At 44.9% G+C, this 17695-nt stretch overlaps 3 protein-coding genes across 4 annotated transcripts in view; 1 reads left to right on the top strand and 2 right to left on the bottom strand.

Annotated features, from left to right (window-relative positions):
- Positions 1 to 1006: 1006 nt before the first annotated feature.
- NIT1 (nitrilase 1) lies at positions 1007 to 3947 on the bottom strand. 2 transcript variants are annotated; one of them, XM_010833660.1, is made up of 7 exons: positions 3844 to 3947; positions 3187 to 3285; positions 2665 to 2919; positions 2453 to 2556; positions 2111 to 2244; positions 1816 to 1941; positions 1007 to 1549 (listed from the first exon to the last, which is right to left on the bottom strand). In XM_010833660.1, coding segments are annotated over exons 1-7 (987 nt in total). In that variant the 5' UTR covers positions 3846 to 3947; the 3' UTR covers positions 1007 to 1282. The 2 variants fall into 2 exon arrangements, with proteins under 2 accessions (XP_010831962.1, XP_010831963.1); XM_010833661.1 differs by lacking the exons at positions 3187 to 3285; positions 3844 to 3947 and adding an exon at positions 3496 to 3837.
- A 19-nt stretch (positions 3948 to 3966) lies between these two features.
- PFDN2 (prefoldin subunit 2) lies at positions 3967 to 16168 on the top strand. The gene is made up of 4 exons (XM_010833659.1): positions 3967 to 4078; positions 14795 to 14883; positions 14985 to 15108; positions 15705 to 16168. The coding sequence occupies exons 1-4, from the start codon at positions 4004 to 4006 to the stop codon at positions 15879 to 15881; spliced, it is 465 nt and encodes a 154-aa protein (XP_010831961.1). The 5' UTR covers positions 3967 to 4003; the 3' UTR covers positions 15882 to 16168.
- Positions 16169 to 16243: 75 nt separating this feature from the next.
- KLHDC9 (kelch domain containing 9) overlaps positions 16244 to 17695 on the bottom strand; it is a 1920-nt gene continuing 468 nt past the window's right edge. The window contains exons 2-5 of the mRNA XM_010833700.1: positions 17487 to 17659; positions 17043 to 17202; positions 16753 to 16951; positions 16244 to 16485 (exon numbers count right to left, since the gene is read on the bottom strand). Of these exons, the coding sequence (XP_010832002.1) occupies positions 16319 to 16485; positions 16753 to 16951; positions 17043 to 17202; positions 17487 to 17659 (699 nt within the window). The 3' untranslated portion in view covers positions 16244 to 16318. The remainder of the gene's footprint in view (positions 16486 to 16752; positions 16952 to 17042; positions 17203 to 17486; positions 17660 to 17695) is intronic.

The raw sequence follows: 17695 nt of genomic DNA, 5'->3' as shown, positions 1-17695 counted from the left end.
CCCCCCCCTGCCTTTTTTTTTTTTTTTTAAAGGAAAAGACAAAAGAAAAATGGAAGTGGTGTCCCCCACCCCTCCCTGCACCCATGTGCCTGGCTTCCCTTTGTTCCTTTTCCACTTACCCCCTCATTGTGTCTCTACAGTCACCTTGCCACTGAGCCGTAAGAAATGTGTAGGGAGAAGCAAAGTCTATAGGTCATAGTCTTTGTAAGGGATTGAAGTGATCACTGCTTTTGGGGTGCATTGAGGGGTTATCAGTACTTCTGGCTTTATGAGGGCTCTTAAACTTTGTCTGAAAAACCAAAGGGCTGTCAGTAGGGAGCTGTGTGGTAGGTGGGACTCTGAAGTGTATTTTGGAAATTAATCACCACCCTCTCCCAAATTATAGAATTTTTAAAAAACAAAGAAGCTGTGGCCCTTTCCACTCTCTCCTGGCCTCTGGTGCTGCTCCTCTCTGCCTCGTTTCCTCCATTCCATGGCTTGAAACCTCTGCCTGGTGTGGCTCCTTCCTTTTCCCTCTCTGTCAAACTCTCTTCAAAGGAATAATAGGTAAGAGGACTAGGTCAGCCTAGTCAGTCCCAACTGTGGTGTGTGCGCACACACACACACACACAGGATGGATGGAGAAGCGGTTGCTGGTTAGAATACACTCCCCCTGAAAAGGGGAAGGGGGAGTGTGACACTTTCTTTCCATGTTCAAGTGAAAATAAATAATGTACCCTGCAGCCCTTTCCCCTTTTGCTTTCTTCTGGCTTGGGCAAAGGGCATCACAGGTGAGAGTGAAGTGATGCGGTAGCAATGCCTCTCTTCCTTGTCTTTCCCCATCCTCTACCCTCACTCCCACTCCCAAGCTTGGGAGCGTGGGGCTGGGACATGCACTGAGTGTTGCACTTTTCTTTAGGTAGGGAGGCATGTTGAATAAGCCAGGAGGCCTAGAACTGGAGCCTAGTCCAGCTGGTACAATACCACCTCCCCTTTCAGCTCCCAAAAGAGATATTCAGACACAGACTTTATGATGATTATATATTTTTTTTCAATGCCAGTGCTGCTCAGCCCTCAGCATAACTTCAGTTTTCATGAAATAAACAGTGACTATATTAAATTCCACCTTTCTGAAACTGAAATCTGAGCTCAGGTGAAAGTTTCTTCTTTTCCAAGAAGCTGAGCCTGTGTTCCATCAAGAGACAAGGTTCTCCAAATGAGGGAAGCTGCGCCTGGGTCCTGCCTACAAGTCACAACACCACCAGCTCACAATGGAGGTCTCAGTGGACAGAAGTCAAAAGTCTTAAGACAGTGGGTGACCCAGATTGCCGTAGAGGTCAGGCCTGCGGTGCTGGAACACAGGCAGTTGTTTGCGCAACTGTTGCAGATAGTTGAGGTCAATTCGGGCAAGGCAAAGGCCTGGTCCTTCAGAGCAGCGGGCCACCACTGTTCCCCAGGGATCTACCACCATGCTATGGCCATAACTTGCCCTCTTCTCATGGTGGCGTCCACACTGTGCTGCCGCCACTACGTAGCACTGGGTTTCAATGGCACGGGCCCGCAACAACACCTAGGGATGGAGAAGACAGCTGTTCACTTAAGTACATGTAGCAGCTGGTAGGGAAGTGATAAGCCATGGACATTACAGCCCAATCTACCCATTGTGACCATCCTGATAATTGCCTATGAATTATTTACTACTCTGAGAGGCAACAATCTGGGAAAGTGAATTTTCCCACTAGTTGGGAAGGAGAAAGAAAATCTTTTAACTGGTAGAACCAACGAAGGAGAATGAAGTAAGAAAAGCCCTTATGTTCCAAAGAAGTATACTCTTACCTCCCAATGGGCTGGGCCTGTAACAGATCCAAAAGCCGAAGGGTAGGTAAGTATTTCTGCTCCAGCCTGAACCAATGCCAGAGAAAGTTCAGGGAACCGCATGTCATAGCAGATAGCTAGACCAATCTGGAATGAAAACCAGCCTATTTAGCCCCCCTGCCCTTATGTCACAGCATTTGGTCATGACCCTGCTACCCCACTCCTTAGGGCTTTCTGTCCTCTACCACGTCTTTCAAGGATTCCTGTTCCCTTCCCTCTTGTTCCCCTCCTACCCTCATCCTTTCACAGTGCCCACCTTGCCTGCTGGTGTGCTGATAGGAGACTCAAGACTGGGCCCAGGTATGGTAGAGTTGCTTTCACGCATAGGCCCCTGTCCTGGAATCTCTACGTCACACAGATGTGTCTTCCTGTAGGTGGCCACTACTGACCCTAGAGTAAGAGGGAAAAAAAAATACTCGGTGCTGGTGCCCTAGAAAGCCAGCTTAGATCCTCTCCTCCCAAAGAGGAGATAGCTTATAGACTAGGAACAGAAGTACAAATACCCCCAAAAACCCCTGGCCAAGGAAACAGTTGAGAAAACAGAATTCTGGAGAATCTTAGGTATAATTGCCTGAGGAGGCAGGCTAAAGAGTCTCACCCATGTTGTTCAGAATCACATGACAGTTGTAGATTTTCTGAGTCTGCTCCCAGTCCTGGCCACGCTCATGGAAACCACCCAAGGACAGCCAGAGTCCACATTCCCTGAGGGGGAGGGGACACTGACAACTCTTCTCAAGTTCTACCCTCATATCTGGCAATCCTAGGACATTACTCAAAAAGAAACTACCTCTCCCTCCCCTTCCTTGATACCTGGCAAGCTGGGTATATTCTTCCAAAAGGTTCCCACTCAGTGGCTCAGACAGGCGGCGTGTCTCTTCAGGGTCCCGTGCAATGAAGTCAAATGCCTCAGGCAGGAAAGCCAGGCAAGCGCCCAGTCTGGCAGCCTCCCGAATCAGCTCAGCACATGTTTTAAAGTTCTGCTCCTTGTCTGGGGTCGATGTTACCTGGCACACAGCCACCAGGGGCAGTTCCGAGGAAGAAGATGAGGCGGCCATGGTTCTGAGTCTGTAAATGGCATAGGCAAGCCTCAGAGTGACTAGCATGGGGAAACCTAAGTTTAAGGATAAGAGGCTAAAATAGGGAGACAGGAAAGCTGGACTTTCCTTTAATTTTACTCTTAAAGGGCACAATGACCCATGGCATAATGAGCCACTAATCAAATATTTCTGTGGATGGTTGATGCCCCAGTGTTTCCCACCATCCATACATTTAACAAACATTTACTGAGTATCTATTATGTGCCAGGCAACTGAGCACAGCAAAACAGGTTACCTGGGTGGAGCACAAAGTACTGAAAATCGAGGTATCCGGAGTCCAGGACACGAAAGAAGGGACAGGAGTTGGTGAGGAGGCCTGATGATGAAGCCCAGCCTGAAGAAAGTGAGAAATCAGGACACCAACCCTTCTCTCAAGCAATAAATTTCTAAGATCCCTTGACTTCTCTCTTCATACTGTGAGGCTGAATCAGGACCCTCCCTGCAAAACCTCCCAAAGGGTCAAAACATTCTTTATCATAGGTAATTATGGGCTACCGGAAGAGATCATAAAGTGGGAAGATGGAGGAAAGGCCTTTGATCTCACATTAAATTAAAGCCTTTTTCCTCAGACAAATATTTCCGCAGTTCAAAAGCCATCTCCGAGTTACTTCTTGGTCTTCCCAGCTTCTCTCCCTGACTGTGCAGCACAGTCAGTTTTATTGACGCAAAGCATATTTCCCCACCAGAATCTCTGAGGGGAAGTTCACCCTCCCTCGTTTCTCACCACCCAGTGGTGGGCAGGGGGGCACTGGCACCCAGATCTCAACCAGCGCCCCACTCTCCAGTTAACCCATTCTTTCCCGCGCCTCCCAGGGGCAGCGTCTCTGTTGCACAAGTTAAAGCACCACAGGTGGAATTCATCGGGGTGGGCGGGATAGGTAGTAGGTCCTACATCAAGATATGGCCAAAATCATCCGCGGGAACCGAACAAAACTGCGGCCTGGAGGTGGAGGTGCCGGTGCCAGGGGCGAGTGGGCGGTAACTCCGAGACCGGACGTGACGCAGGGCAGGGGGCTGAGCCGCGAAGGCCGGAAGCCTAGCAGGCGGTGAAGATGGCGGAGAACGGCGGTCGCGCCGGCAAGAGCAGCGGGAGCGGCACGGGGAAGGGGGCGGTGTCCGCAGAGCAGGTGAGGACCAGGGAACGTGCAGTAGGGCAAGCTGGCTGGGTCCAGAGTCGTCGTGAGAGGAGGGGGGTTAGCCTGTGGCTGTGCAGACCTTTACTCCAGTCCCGCATTTGCGTGGCCGTCCAGAGAGGGGAGGGTCCTTGGAGAAGCTAGCCGAGCCCCCGGGGAGAGAGTAGGCGGATTGGTAGGTGAGAGCCACGCCCCCTCGGAGGGTTGGGTGAGCCTAGGCGAGGGGGAAGCAGGGGCTGGGAGGATGCCCAGGTCTGAGGAAAAATGGGTGGCCACTTTCCCCCTTTTCCTCCGCACCTTCGAACAGGATATGGCTAGGTGAGGCAGGTCATGGCGAGTCCTAGGGGATTAGTCGACGAACGGCTAGTGTAGTCTGTTACTTGACTCTGAAGCCACGCTGAAAATCGTCGTCACTGCAGAGCCACGTGACTCACATACTCGAACAGTCTAGTGTTTGATACTGTTTTGAGAGTCATTACTAGATTGAATTTAGACACCAGAAATCCTTTACTAAAAATTCGAGCATGCATTTCTCCCAGTGCCTAGCACCGGGAGAACGTTTGATAAGTTAATCAGAAGGCCGTTTGTGGCCTGGGAACCGTGGTTTGCTGATAGCGGGGCTAGTGTTTGTTACGGGTGGGAAGAAATCCGTGTAAATAGGAAAACGTAATTAAAACAATAGCTCTTTTAATTATAGGTTTGTCTATCAGTTATTTGTTGAACAGTTACTGTAGGCAGAGGTATTCTGCATAAAGATTTTTAAAACTGACTCCGGCAATCAAAGAGCTTTTAGTCTGGTGAGAAAAATAAGACATACACAAAATGCTAATGTGAGGCAGAAGTGTATGTATGAGAGATATGAAGTGTTATGGAATTTTGGGGGAGGGGAGAAGAGTTTTTAGACAACGTATACAAAGTATTTTGCACAGTGATATAAAACAAAATATACTACTGTGTGTTCAGTTCAGTCGCTCAGTCGTGTGACTCTTTGCGACCTCATGGACTGCAGCACGCCAGGCCTCCCTGTCCATTACCAACTCCCGGAGTTTACTCAGACTCCTGTCCATTGAGTCGGTGATGCCATCCAGCCATCTCATCCTCTGTCATGCCCTTCTCCTCCTGCCTTCATCTTTCCCAGCATCAGGGTCTTTTCAAATGAGTCAGCTCTTCGCATCAGGTGGCCAAAGTACCTGATGTGCATAATAAATGTTAATTATTTTGTTTTGTAAAAAAGATAATCTTTCAGCTCAGTTCTAAAGGATGAGAGAAGTTAGTCAAGCAAAGAAGGAACTGGAGGATTTTCTGGGTAGAGGGAATAATGTGTTTAAAAACACTGTGGCAGTAAACTTCCTGCTATGTTTGGGATGCAGATGGACTTAAAGTTTGGAATGGATTACTGCAAGACTTGAAAGTGGAGAAAAGGGGACAAAAGGGGAATCTTAGATGTCCTTCAGGTTTCTGCCTTGGATGGTGCCTTTAGGGAATGTAGGAAGATGAACAGGTTTGGGGAGAAAATAAGTTTGAGTTTCTTGTGGGACATACAGGTAGAGACATTTAGTAGATAGTTTGATTCATAATGTCAGGTTACAGAAAGAAATCTGAATTGGAGATACAGAGAATTATACGTTTATGAATGGTAGATAAAGCCATGGTTGTGGGTGAAATCACCTAAGGTTTGTACAGAAAGTGAAGAAGTAGAACAGAGTGAAACCAGTTTTAAGGGACGATAGAGAAAAAGAGGCTGTCAGAACAGACTGAAGAATTGTGGTAATTGAGTTCTGAGGCTGTTCCTTGCTTAACATTCTCTGACCTTTGTGTTCCAGAGAGAACACTGGGTAAAAAATCTGTATCACTGCTTCAAATCTGAGCCATATAGACAGGATGGAGGCAAGTGGCACGTTGTGCTGGGCACTTGACTTGTTTTATCTTCTGTTACTTAATTACTGCCATTTGAAGTAGCAGTGTTGTCCTCAGAATGTTTGAGTTTCAAAGGCTTTAACTTACTCAGACTGGGAGAGTTTTTAATTGAGGGACTTGAGAATCAGACAGACCTATTTTTTCCTGCTTATACCATGATCCTACTAGAGATATTTGAGCTGAACCTGAAGGATTGGATAAATTTGAACAGATGGCAGTAGAAACAGAATATAGAGAATAGGGTAAGAGGAGATCTAGAGAAAGCATAGATTGACATGAAGTGCAGTGACTACTTTGTTTAGCTAAATTATGAGTTATAAGTTAGAGAGGTATAGTCCTTAAAGTATACTGAGTCTTTGCATGGCAAAGAATTCAGGAATTTTTTATGTAAGCAGTGAGGGACTCACAGAAGGATATATGTTATATCATTTATTTTTTTATTATTACATAAAATATATATTCATTGTAGAAAACACAAGAAAAAGTACAAGATAAATAAATTACCCATGGCCCTACTATCCAGAGATAACTGTTCTTACCATTTTGAAATGTATCATTTGAGAGGTTTTTCCCCTTCTTTTATGTTTTTGTACATGTGTGTTTTACACATTTACATCTTTAATTTTATGTAGTATTCTAAATACAGTTATTTGCTATTTCATAATCTGCTTTTAAGCTTAATACTATATCATGAATATTTTTCTGTGTCATCCAAGTGCCAGAAGAATTAAATTAGCAACAATGTATAGGATGGATTTGGAGAGTCCAAAAATGGGGAGATAATCTAAAAGATTGTTGCAGTACCTCAGACAAGAGGTAATGAGGCCTTCAATTGGCATGATCAATGTCAGTAAGCCTAAGAAAAATTGCTGAGGTAGAGGTAAGAAATTTGGCAGTTGATGGGGTAAGGGTGTGTTCAAAGATGAAACCAGGGTTTCCTAACAGGCTAGAGTTGTGTCATTAGCAGAAAGAGGGGAGACAAGAAGAGGAGCAGTTTAAAATGGAGTAAAAGGACTTCCCTGGTGGTCCAGTGGTTAAGACTCTGAGCTTCCAATTCAGGGCGTGCGGGTTTGAACCATAGTCAGGGAACTAGGATCCTATATGCTGTTTGAGTTGCCAAAATGGGGGGAAAAAAAAGGAGTAAAAGAAAGTTGAGCTTCGAATGACCTGAGTTTAAGGTATCTGTAGGACACTTAGGTGGAGCTGTGTTATAATAATAGCAGGTACTGCTTATTGACAATCTGTTGTATGTTGGATAATGTCCTGAGTCCTTGATGTAATTAAAGAATCCTCACAACATTGTACGAGAGAGACACCTCCAATTTTTTGGTGAAAAAACTTAGATTCAAAAAGACGTAACTTGGGAATTCTCTGATGGTCCAGTGGTTAGGACTTGGTGCTTTCCCTGCTGTGGCCCAGGTTCGATCCCTGGTCAGGGAACTAAGATTCCACAAGCCTCATGGCATGGTTAAACATTTAAATAAATAAAGTGAATTGGGAGGTGAGGAGGTGGAGGCAGTGAGTATAGACTCGTCCTAAAAACTTTGATGAAGAGAAAGGATGAGAATCATCATTTGATAAGCTCAGAAAAGTTTTTAGAGTTGAATATGTTTGCCTGGAGAATCCCCATGGACAGAGGCACCTGGCAGGCTATATATATTCCAGGGAATCACAGAGTCAGACGTGACTGTGCAGCTAAGCACACAGCACATGTTAGTCAGAACAGGGGGCACTGAACTAAAAAGAAGATACTAAGTGCAGTGACAGCCCAGAAAATGCTCTTCCAGATGCATCCAGTCATAATTCTCTACCTCTTTTATTCTTCCATTAAACCCAGGAAGAGTAAATATCATGTAGATAAGACCTTTGGGTGATAAATATGATTATAGATTTTCCCCGTACTTATCAAAACTATATGGTATCAAACAAAAAAGAAAGAAAACAAAAATAAATCAAATGGAAATAGTTTGACTCATTAAGAGATTATTATGTTACAAGCCAGGGATAATACATTAATAGAAAATGAATTCTTAGAGTTAGATCATGGTGAAAGTAGCAGTCCTGCTGTCCACTGTGTTATTTTATCCACCCCCACGTTCCACCAGCCTTGGTTTCATGATCTGTATTTACAGAAGGTAAAATGTCTTATAATGAAGGTACATGTCTTATAATGTGTTTTGTTGCTTTTGTTGTTTGTTTTAGAATTAAATGAAATAAAGAGTCCAGCAGAGTACCTGGCACATAGTAGTGCCCCCTTACTGTGCAGACTGTGGTGGAAGGCAGGCAGGTTAGTGTAGGACCGTAAAAGATACAGGTGTTTTAAAAGAAGGTACAGTTACATATTTTTAAATTTTCAAAGAAGATAATAAAGTTTAGAGGTAGGCGGTATAATGGAAAATAAAGAACATAGTATGTGAAAATAGAAAAAGTTTTCTATCAAAAAGTGTAAGAAATTGATAGATGCTTATATGTGAGTGGGCTTCCCTGGTGGCTCAGATGGTAAAGCGTCTGCCCACAATGCAGGAGACCCGGGTTCAATCCCTGGGTCGGGAAGATCCCCTGGGGAAGGAAATGGCAACCCACTCCAGCACTCTTGCCTAGAAAATTCCATGGATGGAGGAGCCTGGTGGGCTACAGTCCATGGGGTCACAAAGAGTCAGACACCACTGAGTGACTTCAGTCACACTATATGTGAGTACATACAAGGAGTTAATATGGGGCTAGGGGATGGCAAGAACTGCTTCCTAGAAGAATCTATGTTGAAACATGAAGAACGAATTAGAGTTAGGCAGAGAAAAATGCGACAAGAAAGGTTTGGGTAAGTGTACCAGGTAGGGTGTGGATTTTCTGCAAATACCTGAAGGTAAATGATAGGGGAATTGCAAGTGGTTCTGCTGGGCCATGGGCTTCACTAGTGGCTCAGACAGCAGCGAATCTGCCTGCAGTGCGGGAGACCTGATAGTGCTGAGTGTGAGCGGTGAGAGGAGGACTGCCTGCAAGAGGCAGCAAGGACCAGATCTGAAGGACTTTTTTTTCTGCTGTCTTCAGGGGTTTGGGTTTTATCCCATGAGCAGTGGGAATAATGGAAGGTTTAGGCATAGGATGGTTAGATTTAAATTTAAGGTTACTTGTGCTGAAGTGTGGGGAATGGATTGAAGGAGTCAAGTGTGGAACTCACCTAGGAGGCTCCGTAGTACAGGTGAGAGATGACAGTGGATGGATTTGAGGTATTCAGTAGATAGATATGATTTAGAAGTTAATTGAGGGTGGATAGTGAATTGAGGATGATTCCAAGGCTTCTGGAATTAAGATCTCTTCCTGCTCTAAAAATTACTAAATTAACATAGGTAATATGAGCTACTGTCAGGCACAGTCATGATATTGCTGGTAGCACTGTAAAGTCTTCTGGTCATCTTGGGGGAGTTTATAGCAACATACAGTAGAAACTATAATAAATGTGCTCGCTTCGGCAGCACATATACTAAAATTGGAACGATACAGAGAAGATTAGCATGGCCCCTGCGCAAGGATGACATGCAAATTCGTGAAGTGTTCCATATTTTTACTGCCTTATGATCCAGCAATCCCACTGCTGGGCATTCACACTGAGGAAACCAGAAGGGAAAGAGACACGTGTACCCCAATGTTCATTGCAGCACTGTTTATAATAGCCAGGACATGGAAGCAACCTAGATGTCCATCAGCAGATGAATGGATAAGAAAGCTGTGGTACATATACACAATGGAGTATTACTCAGCCATTAAAAAGAATACATTTGAATCAGTTCTAATGAGGTGGATGAAACTGGAGCCTATTATACAGAGTGAAGTAAGCCAGAAGGAAAAACACCAATACAGTATACTAACGCGTATATATGGAATTTAGAAAGAGGGTAACAATAACCCTGTGTACGAGACAGCAAAAGAGACACTGACGTATAGAACAGCCTTTTGGACTCTGTGGGAGAGGGAGAGGGTGGGAAGATTTGGGAGAATGGCATTGAAACATGTAAAATATCATGTATGAAACGAGATGCCAGTCCAGGTTCGATGCACGATACTGGATGCTTGGGGCTAGTGCACTGGGACGACCCAGAGGGATGGTATGGGGAGGGAGGAGGGAGGAGGGTTCAGGATGGGGAACACATGTATACCTGTGGTGGATTCATTTTGATATTTGGCAAAACTAATACAATTCTGTAAAGTTTAAAAAAAAAAAGAAACTATAATAATGTTAATACCCTTTTGACTCAGTCTTAGGAGAGTATGATTCAAGAGAAATGACTGTAAAGTTTTTGTGCTGTTTGTCCAGATATGTAAAATCAGTGCTATTTATTACAGGAAAATTGGAAATAACCTAAATGTCCCAACAAGAGAAGAATGGTTAGATGGTTTATGTATTAAAAGAAAGTATCGATAAAGTTTAAGTGCTATATAGCCCTTAAAAATTAGAATACCATGTCCTATAGACGAATACATAAAATGTCACACACACACACATATACACACACAGAAGAATATTATTCACCTGTAAAAAAAAAGAAGGAAATTCTGCTATTTGTGACAAAATGAGTGAACCCTGAAGGTATTATGTCCAGTGAAAATAAGTCAAAGAAAGACAAGTACTTAATGATCTCGTTTATATGTGGAATAAAAAAAAGTTGAACTCATAGAAACAGAGTAGATTGGTGCTTTGGAGCCGGAAGAGGGGGAATGAGTGAAGGGGGGGTACAAAAGGTAACAAAATTGGAGTTATAACATGAATTAGTTCTGGGGATCTAATGTATACCATGACAACTGTGGTTAACAATACTGTGTTGTATACTTGAAAGTTGCTATGAGCAGAAATCTTAAAAGTTCCCATCACAGAAGTAACTGTGAGGTGATGGATATATTAACTAATATTGTGCTAACGTTTTCAAATATATATATAAAATCATAATGTTATATACCTTAAACTTACACAATGCTCTGTGTCAGTTATCTTTGTTTTGGGGAGGGGAGCATTGTGTGTCTTGTGGGAGCTTAGTTCCCCAAACAGGGATCGAACCCAGGACTCCTGCAGTGGAAGCTGGGTCCTAACCACTGGTTTGCCAGGGAAGTCCCCTATCAATTATATCTGAAGAAAACTGGGAACTAACAAACAAAAAAAGATGATCATGTCCTTTGTAAAATTACTTCTACATGCCAGTTATGAGAATGTGAGTGCTCTACTGTATAGCTGTCAGGCTTGAAGTTACTTTAGAATAGGAACAGTAGGGACTTCCTGGTGATCCAGTGGTTTGCACTCTGCCTTTGCATTACAGGGGTTGGGGGTTCGATTCCTGATCAGGAAACTAAGATCCTGCTACACCTCACGGCCAAAAAAAGGAAAAAGAGTTGGTATTTTCATTGGATTCTTTTTCAGGAGGAGTGTTTACGTGTGAGATGATTTAATAGGGCTGAGGGAGTCAACAGTGGCCTGCCCATCTCTGCTTATTACAGGGTTGTTAAGTGTAGGGTTGAAATATAGCATTGTTAATCAGCAAGAATGTTTGAAGAAAAGTTGGAATTTTAAAAAATTTCTTTGCCTTTAGTGGTGTTAAACTGGTGGTTGAAAAGTAGATTCCTACTAATTATTATACTAAAGAAAATAATTTCAGGTCTCAGAAATTTTAGACATTTAAGCTGATTTCATTAATGTGTGTTAAATACAACATATATCCAGAAGAATGGATGTCATTCAGATTCTAGGAGGGCATCTGGAATCTAGCTTAGTTGTGAAATTTTCTTAGATGAAAGTATTTTGAGGTTACATTGACAGTGGAGAAAATGCTAATTATAAATGGAATAGTTTCGATTATAGGTAATGAAAGTGAAGGAAAAACAGCTTGTAGATGAGTGAGATTTCCAACACATCTGCTGAAATGAGTGGATGAAGCAGATTGAGATGAAAGGATGATGGTTGGGAGAGGGAAACAAGCTGCTGGAATGACAAGTTTCTCGTCAAATTTATTCCTTCATTTATTGGGCCTTAGAAGGGATGCAGAGGTGGTACAGGACAGCATATTAGCTGTATATGCATCTTGCAGAGAGAGAGCTAGAAATAAGGGATCCTAGTAAAGATGAGGTGCTTAGTCATCGATGCAGTGAGAATGGAGATGATGGAAGTGACCGTGAGAGATTTGGTAATGGTTTGAATGAGTGGGCCTGTTACTCTCAGCGGACCATGAGGGTCCAAGGGACACTCCATTTGGAGAGAGGTCATGATGGTAATTAATGTACTTCACTGCTTACAAAACTGTCCACATTCATTCATTCATGTGATACAACAGCGCTGTGAAGTAGGTATCACCTGCATATCACAGGTAAGAAAACTAAGGCTCAGAGAGATTAACCCAGTGGTTTTCAGTTCTGGCTGCACCTCAGAATTTCATGGGAGATCTTCTCTGAAATACTGAGGCCCAGAGCCTCACTCCCAGTGATTGGGTAGCTGCTCTGAGGTTCCACTATTCATGCTTTAAAATGGATCCCCTGATCCTCATTTGTAGCCAGGGTTAAATGAATAGGGTTAAAAGTCTTGTCATAGAACCAATATGTGAGAGACAAAACTTGAAACCTAGTCTTCTGCCTTTCATCTGATATTTCTTTGCAAATACAGTCATCAGAGCACTATACTAGATGTGTTGCTGGTGGTGGCATTAGTATCCAGCTGACTTTCAGTCTGTTTTAATTCTCTGCTCAGTTTCTGGGGAAGAAGCAGCTGATCGTAATCACTTCTCTGGGCCTTTAAGTATGTTATTATGCTTCTTTTGCACCACTGCCCACCCCACCCTCACCCCCGATTTCTCATCCTTTGGGCTTCAGTTAAGGCATTCTCTCTCAGGAAACCTCTTATCAGTTAGGATTTACAGGCTGCAGATATGGGCTTTGGGCCATTTGTTTTTTTTTAAAGGACTGTTTTAGAAGGCTGGTGGTAGAACTGAACACAGTGAACACAGAATTGAACACAGTGAAAAGACACATTAATCATCTAGGCCACACAGAGTTCAAGAACTAGGGCAGCTTCAGGGGTTTCAGGAAAGGAATGGAGGATATTCTTTACAGGACAACTGTCAGTGTTGGGGCTTCCCTGGTGGCTCAGATGGTAAAGAATTTGACTGCAATGCAGGAGACACAGGAAATGGTGGTTCGATACCTGGGTCGGGAAGATTCCCTGGAGGAGGAAATGGCAACCCACTCCAGTATTCTTGCCTGGAAAATCTCATAGACAGAAGAGCCTGGTGGGCTACAGTCCATAAGGTTGCAAAATGTCAGAGATGACCGAATACTCACATAGGTGTCTGAGCTCCAGCTGCATTTTGTACCTGTTTGTCTCTCCTGTAGAGAGACTGTAGTATAGAATAGGTTACTGTCCCTGTGGTCAAGGGGCAAGGGTCCTGTAATTAGTAGCCCCACAAGAACCCCAGTGAATTAGAAGGGGCGGTTCCCTAATGAGAGGGATGCTGGGCAGACCCAAACAAGGATTACTCACTACAAAGCTTTTCCTTTACCTGCAAGTTTAAGCTACCCTGTAGGTGTTCCAGTAGCTCTCCACTTCCCATTCTTATAACAGATGCCTCAGTTCAGTTCAGTTCAGTTCAGTCGCTCAGTCGTGTCCGACTCTTTTTGACCCCATGAATTGCACCATGCCAGGCCTCCTTGTCCATCATCAACTCCCGGAGTTCACCCAAACTCATGTGCATTGAGTCGGTGATGCCATCCAGCCATCTTATCCTCTGTCGTCCCCTTCTCCTCCTGCCCCCAATCCCCCCCAGCATCAGGGTCTTTTCCAATGAGTCAGCTCTTCGCGTGAGGTGGCCAAAGTATTGGAGTTTCAGCCTCAGCATCAGTCCTTCCAGTGAACACCCAGGACTGGTCTCCTTTAGGATGGACTGGTTGGATCTCCTTGCAGTCCAAGGGACTCTCAAGAGTCTTCTCCAACACCACAGTTCAAAAGCATCAATTCTTCGGCGTTCAGCTTTCTTCACAGTCCAACTCTCACATCCATACATGACCACTGGAAAAACCATATCCTTGACTAGACGAACCTTTGTTGGCAAAGTAATGTCTCTGCTTTTGAATATGCCATCTAGGTTGGTCATAACTTTCCTTCCAAGGAGTAAGCATCTTTTAATTTCACGGCTGCAGTCACCATCTGCAGTGATTTTGGAGCCCCCAAAAATTAAAGTCTGACACTGTTTCCCCATCTATTTCCCATGAAGTGATGGGACCAGATGCCATGATCTTCGTTTTCTGAAGGTTGAGCTTTAAGCCAACTTTTTCACTCTCCTCTTTCACTTTCATCAAGAGGCTAACAAATGCCTAGTCCTCACCAGACTAAGTTGTAAGGTGGCCTAGCCACCTAGCTGGCACTCAGTGTTGGTTGAATGGAGTTCCAGACAGACATAAGTTACAAATTGCAGACCGTGTTCTCCTTTTGCCAGGTAGGTGCCGACTACTGCGTCTTTGTAAAGCCTGCCATGCTGTGTTGTATGTTGTTGTTCAGTGGCTAAGTCATGTCCAACTCTTTGCGACACCATGGACTCCAGAGTGCCAGGCTTCTCTGTCCTCTTTCTCTGTCTCCTGGAGTTTGCTCAGATTAATTTTCATTGAGTTGGTGATGCTGTCTGACCATCTCATCCACTGCCGTCCTCTTCTCCTTTTGCCTTCAATCTTTCCTAGTGTCAGGGTCTTTTCCAGTGCGTCGGTTGTATGTTGACCCTCCGCCATTTCCACTGTCCCCTCTCTCACCTTATCTCTTTCTCATCTTAGGTAATTGCTGGCTTCAACCGTCTTAGGCAGGAACAGCGGGGCCTGGCATCCAAAGCAGCTGAGCTGGAGATGGAGTTGAATGAGCATAGGTGAGGAGCAAAGAGTAGGAGAGTTGGATGGGCCACTTTGTACGAGGGTTGCAGCAGAGTGGGACTGAATTCTCAGGCTCTGCTTTGTCCTCCTACTTTAGCCTAGTGATTGATACTCTGAAGGAGGTCGATGAAACCCGCAAGTGCTACCGCATGGTTGGAGGGGTGCTGGTGGAGCGGACCGTCAAAGAGGTGCTGCCTGCCCTGGAGAACAACAAGGAGCAGGTGAGCAAGATCCCCGTATAGATGCTCTGAGCAACAGTAAGGAAGGGGAGGCTTGGGCTTTAGGGAATGTGGGGAGGAAGGCTTGGGTAGGGACTCTCATTGAAGACAGCATAAATAGCCTATTGGCCTATGCTCTTTATGTTATGTTCAGTCTAACTCCTTAGACAAAGGAGTTGCTGACTGTGCCTCTCACCATGGGTTCTGTGACCTGGCTGAGTTGGGAGAAGCAAGGTGGTTAGAGTGTGTTTTTCACAGTGTAGTCCATGGGTACCTGCATCCAGATCACCTGGAGGACTAATTTAAAATGCAGCTTCCCAAACCCTCTCCTGTACCCACTGATTCAAAACTGCTGGGGATGGGAGCCATGAAGAGCATTTTTAAAATAATCAGCCAAGGTGATTCTTATGTATACTAAAGTTTTAAGCCATTGTTTTAAAGAAAGGAATACTTTTAGTGTCTGGGCTCTACTATTAATATTTGGTTAAAGATGAGGTTAGAGGTATCATCTGTCCTTCACTTCCCCCAACCATTGTCTGTAACAGATGGGGGAAGGGAGTCCTGAAATCCTTACATAATCCCTGTCGCTTGCCCTCTAGATACAGAAGATCATTGAGACACTGACACAACAGCTTCAGGCAAAGGGAAAAGAACTAAATGAATTCCGGGAAAAGCACAACATTCGTCTCATGGGGGAAGACGAGAAGCCAGCAGCCAAGGAAAACTCAGAAGGCGCTGGGGCTAAGGCCAGCTCAGCTGGCGTGTTGGTCTCCTAGAAACCAAAGCCTTCGCGTTGTTTTCTACCCTGATTCCCACTTCTAATTTCTCTTTATTGTTATTATTATTTTCTCTGCTATTGTAATATTTTTTTGTTAATTAAATGTTTTGGTCAGAATGCTTAGCTCTAGCCTGAACCTTTCACCCAATATGAGGGGTAGAATTTGCATGGGGCATGGATAAGCATATGATTTGTGGTTTTGGTTCTGTCAGGTTAATGGCTCACAGTATCAGACTAGGTCTTATATTTTATCCTTTCCTTTGCAAATAAAGATGCATCTCCTTATTTACTTCCCTCCCCACCAAAAGATTCAGAGACAGTGTTGACTCTCAGGTTGCAATTTAATCAGCATTTGAAAAGAGGAAGATAGCTCTGTGATAATGCTTTGAGTTTGCGACAAAACAGAGGCTTGGCAGTGTATCTTGGCACTATTCTTTAGATAAAGAGGTCTAGAATGCAAACCTGTGGACTAGCTGTCCTGCCATCCTCACCAAAACCCCCGACCAGGTAGAGCTGATCATTCCAAAGGCAGGTGCGATGGCCCACGCGTTTTAGTCGATGGTCGGCACAGGGGAAGTGGAACCACAGAGAAGGAGACTTTCCTGTTGGGTAAGGGCAGAGGGTGGTTATTGAGGCCGTAGCACTTTGGCTCCCATGGGGCTCTCAAGAAGACAAAGGCTTGCTCATTGTTTTTCTCCTCCCATGATTTGCAGGCCTCTCAAAAATTTAATATTCTGTGTATTCCTTTAAGTTGTCGACTAATTCTTCCTCCTCCCTACCCCTTTACTCCATCCTTTATCTCTCTGTAGTCTTCAGGTTCTCCTGTCTTCCCACCTTTCCCCCTTCTCAACCTTTAAGCTGGCTCTTACGGGTATCATAGATGTAGAGGTCATTGCAGATGGTGTCTCTGGCTCTGGTCAAAGTTTCTCCACCGAACAGGACAGCAAAGGGCCCAACCACAGAACATGAGTGATGGCGCAGTCCTCGAGGCCCCTGCCGGGACCCCTGCCCGCTGCTCACGAGCCTTGAAAGCTTTTCCATCAAATGGGGGGCAACAGGCGGTTCCTCCTTGAGGGAGAAAGAAGGGACTGTCTGGAGGGATTTGGGCATCCAAAGTTTAGCCGCGTTCCACCCTTAGCGAGATGTGAGTAGACAATACCTTAATCTTCCCATGACTCCAATGCCCAGCTACTTCTGGTTCAGCTGAGTTGCAGCCCCCAAAGAGTAATAGCTGGTGACCTGGGTGGGGCCCAGGACTTTGGAGCAAAGCAGCACAGTGACCCGAGCGTGAAGCAGTGTGGCAGCCTTCTTCCTTATAGCTGTGAAATTCAGGCCTGAGTTGGGTTTTCTAGAAAATGTAAGTGCTGTATACTGCCTTTTCCCCACTCCCCTCGCCAGCGATAGAAGGGAGACATGGAAAGGGCCACATGTAGTTCAGTTGAGATGAAGGGTAATATTGAAAGGGAGTTAAACTCTTAGACATGGAAGGTTCCCAGGGAAGAATGGTGCTAGAGTGAGGATGTTAGATAAACTGCCTGCGAATCTGTTTTTCCAGGGTGCAGGTGAAGGAAGGGTCAAAATTTTAGGGCAGGGGAGGTCATACCAATAGGTGCGGGCGCCAGGGTCCAGCCTTAACGTGTAGATGCTTCCGTAACGACGCTGAGTGCGGGTCCCGCCCTCCCGGCCTGCTACCCGCAGCTCTCTGTCGGAGATTCGGGTACAGGTGTGACTACTGAGGCCGGCGGGGGGGCAGCTGCCGGAGCCGGCGGTCCACGCCTCCCACACACCGCGGGCCGTGTCCAAAGCGGGCAC

This window comes from Bison bison, unplaced genomic scaffold (assembly GCF_000754665.1).
Source record: "Bison bison bison isolate TAMUID 2011002044 unplaced genomic scaffold, Bison_UMD1.0 scf7180017863823, whole genome shotgun sequence".
NCBI classification, from domain to species: Eukaryota; Metazoa; Chordata; class Mammalia; order Artiodactyla; family Bovidae; genus Bison; species Bison bison.
Note: the sequence above shows the minus strand (reverse complement) of the source record. Positions and strands in the feature narration are given on the sequence as shown.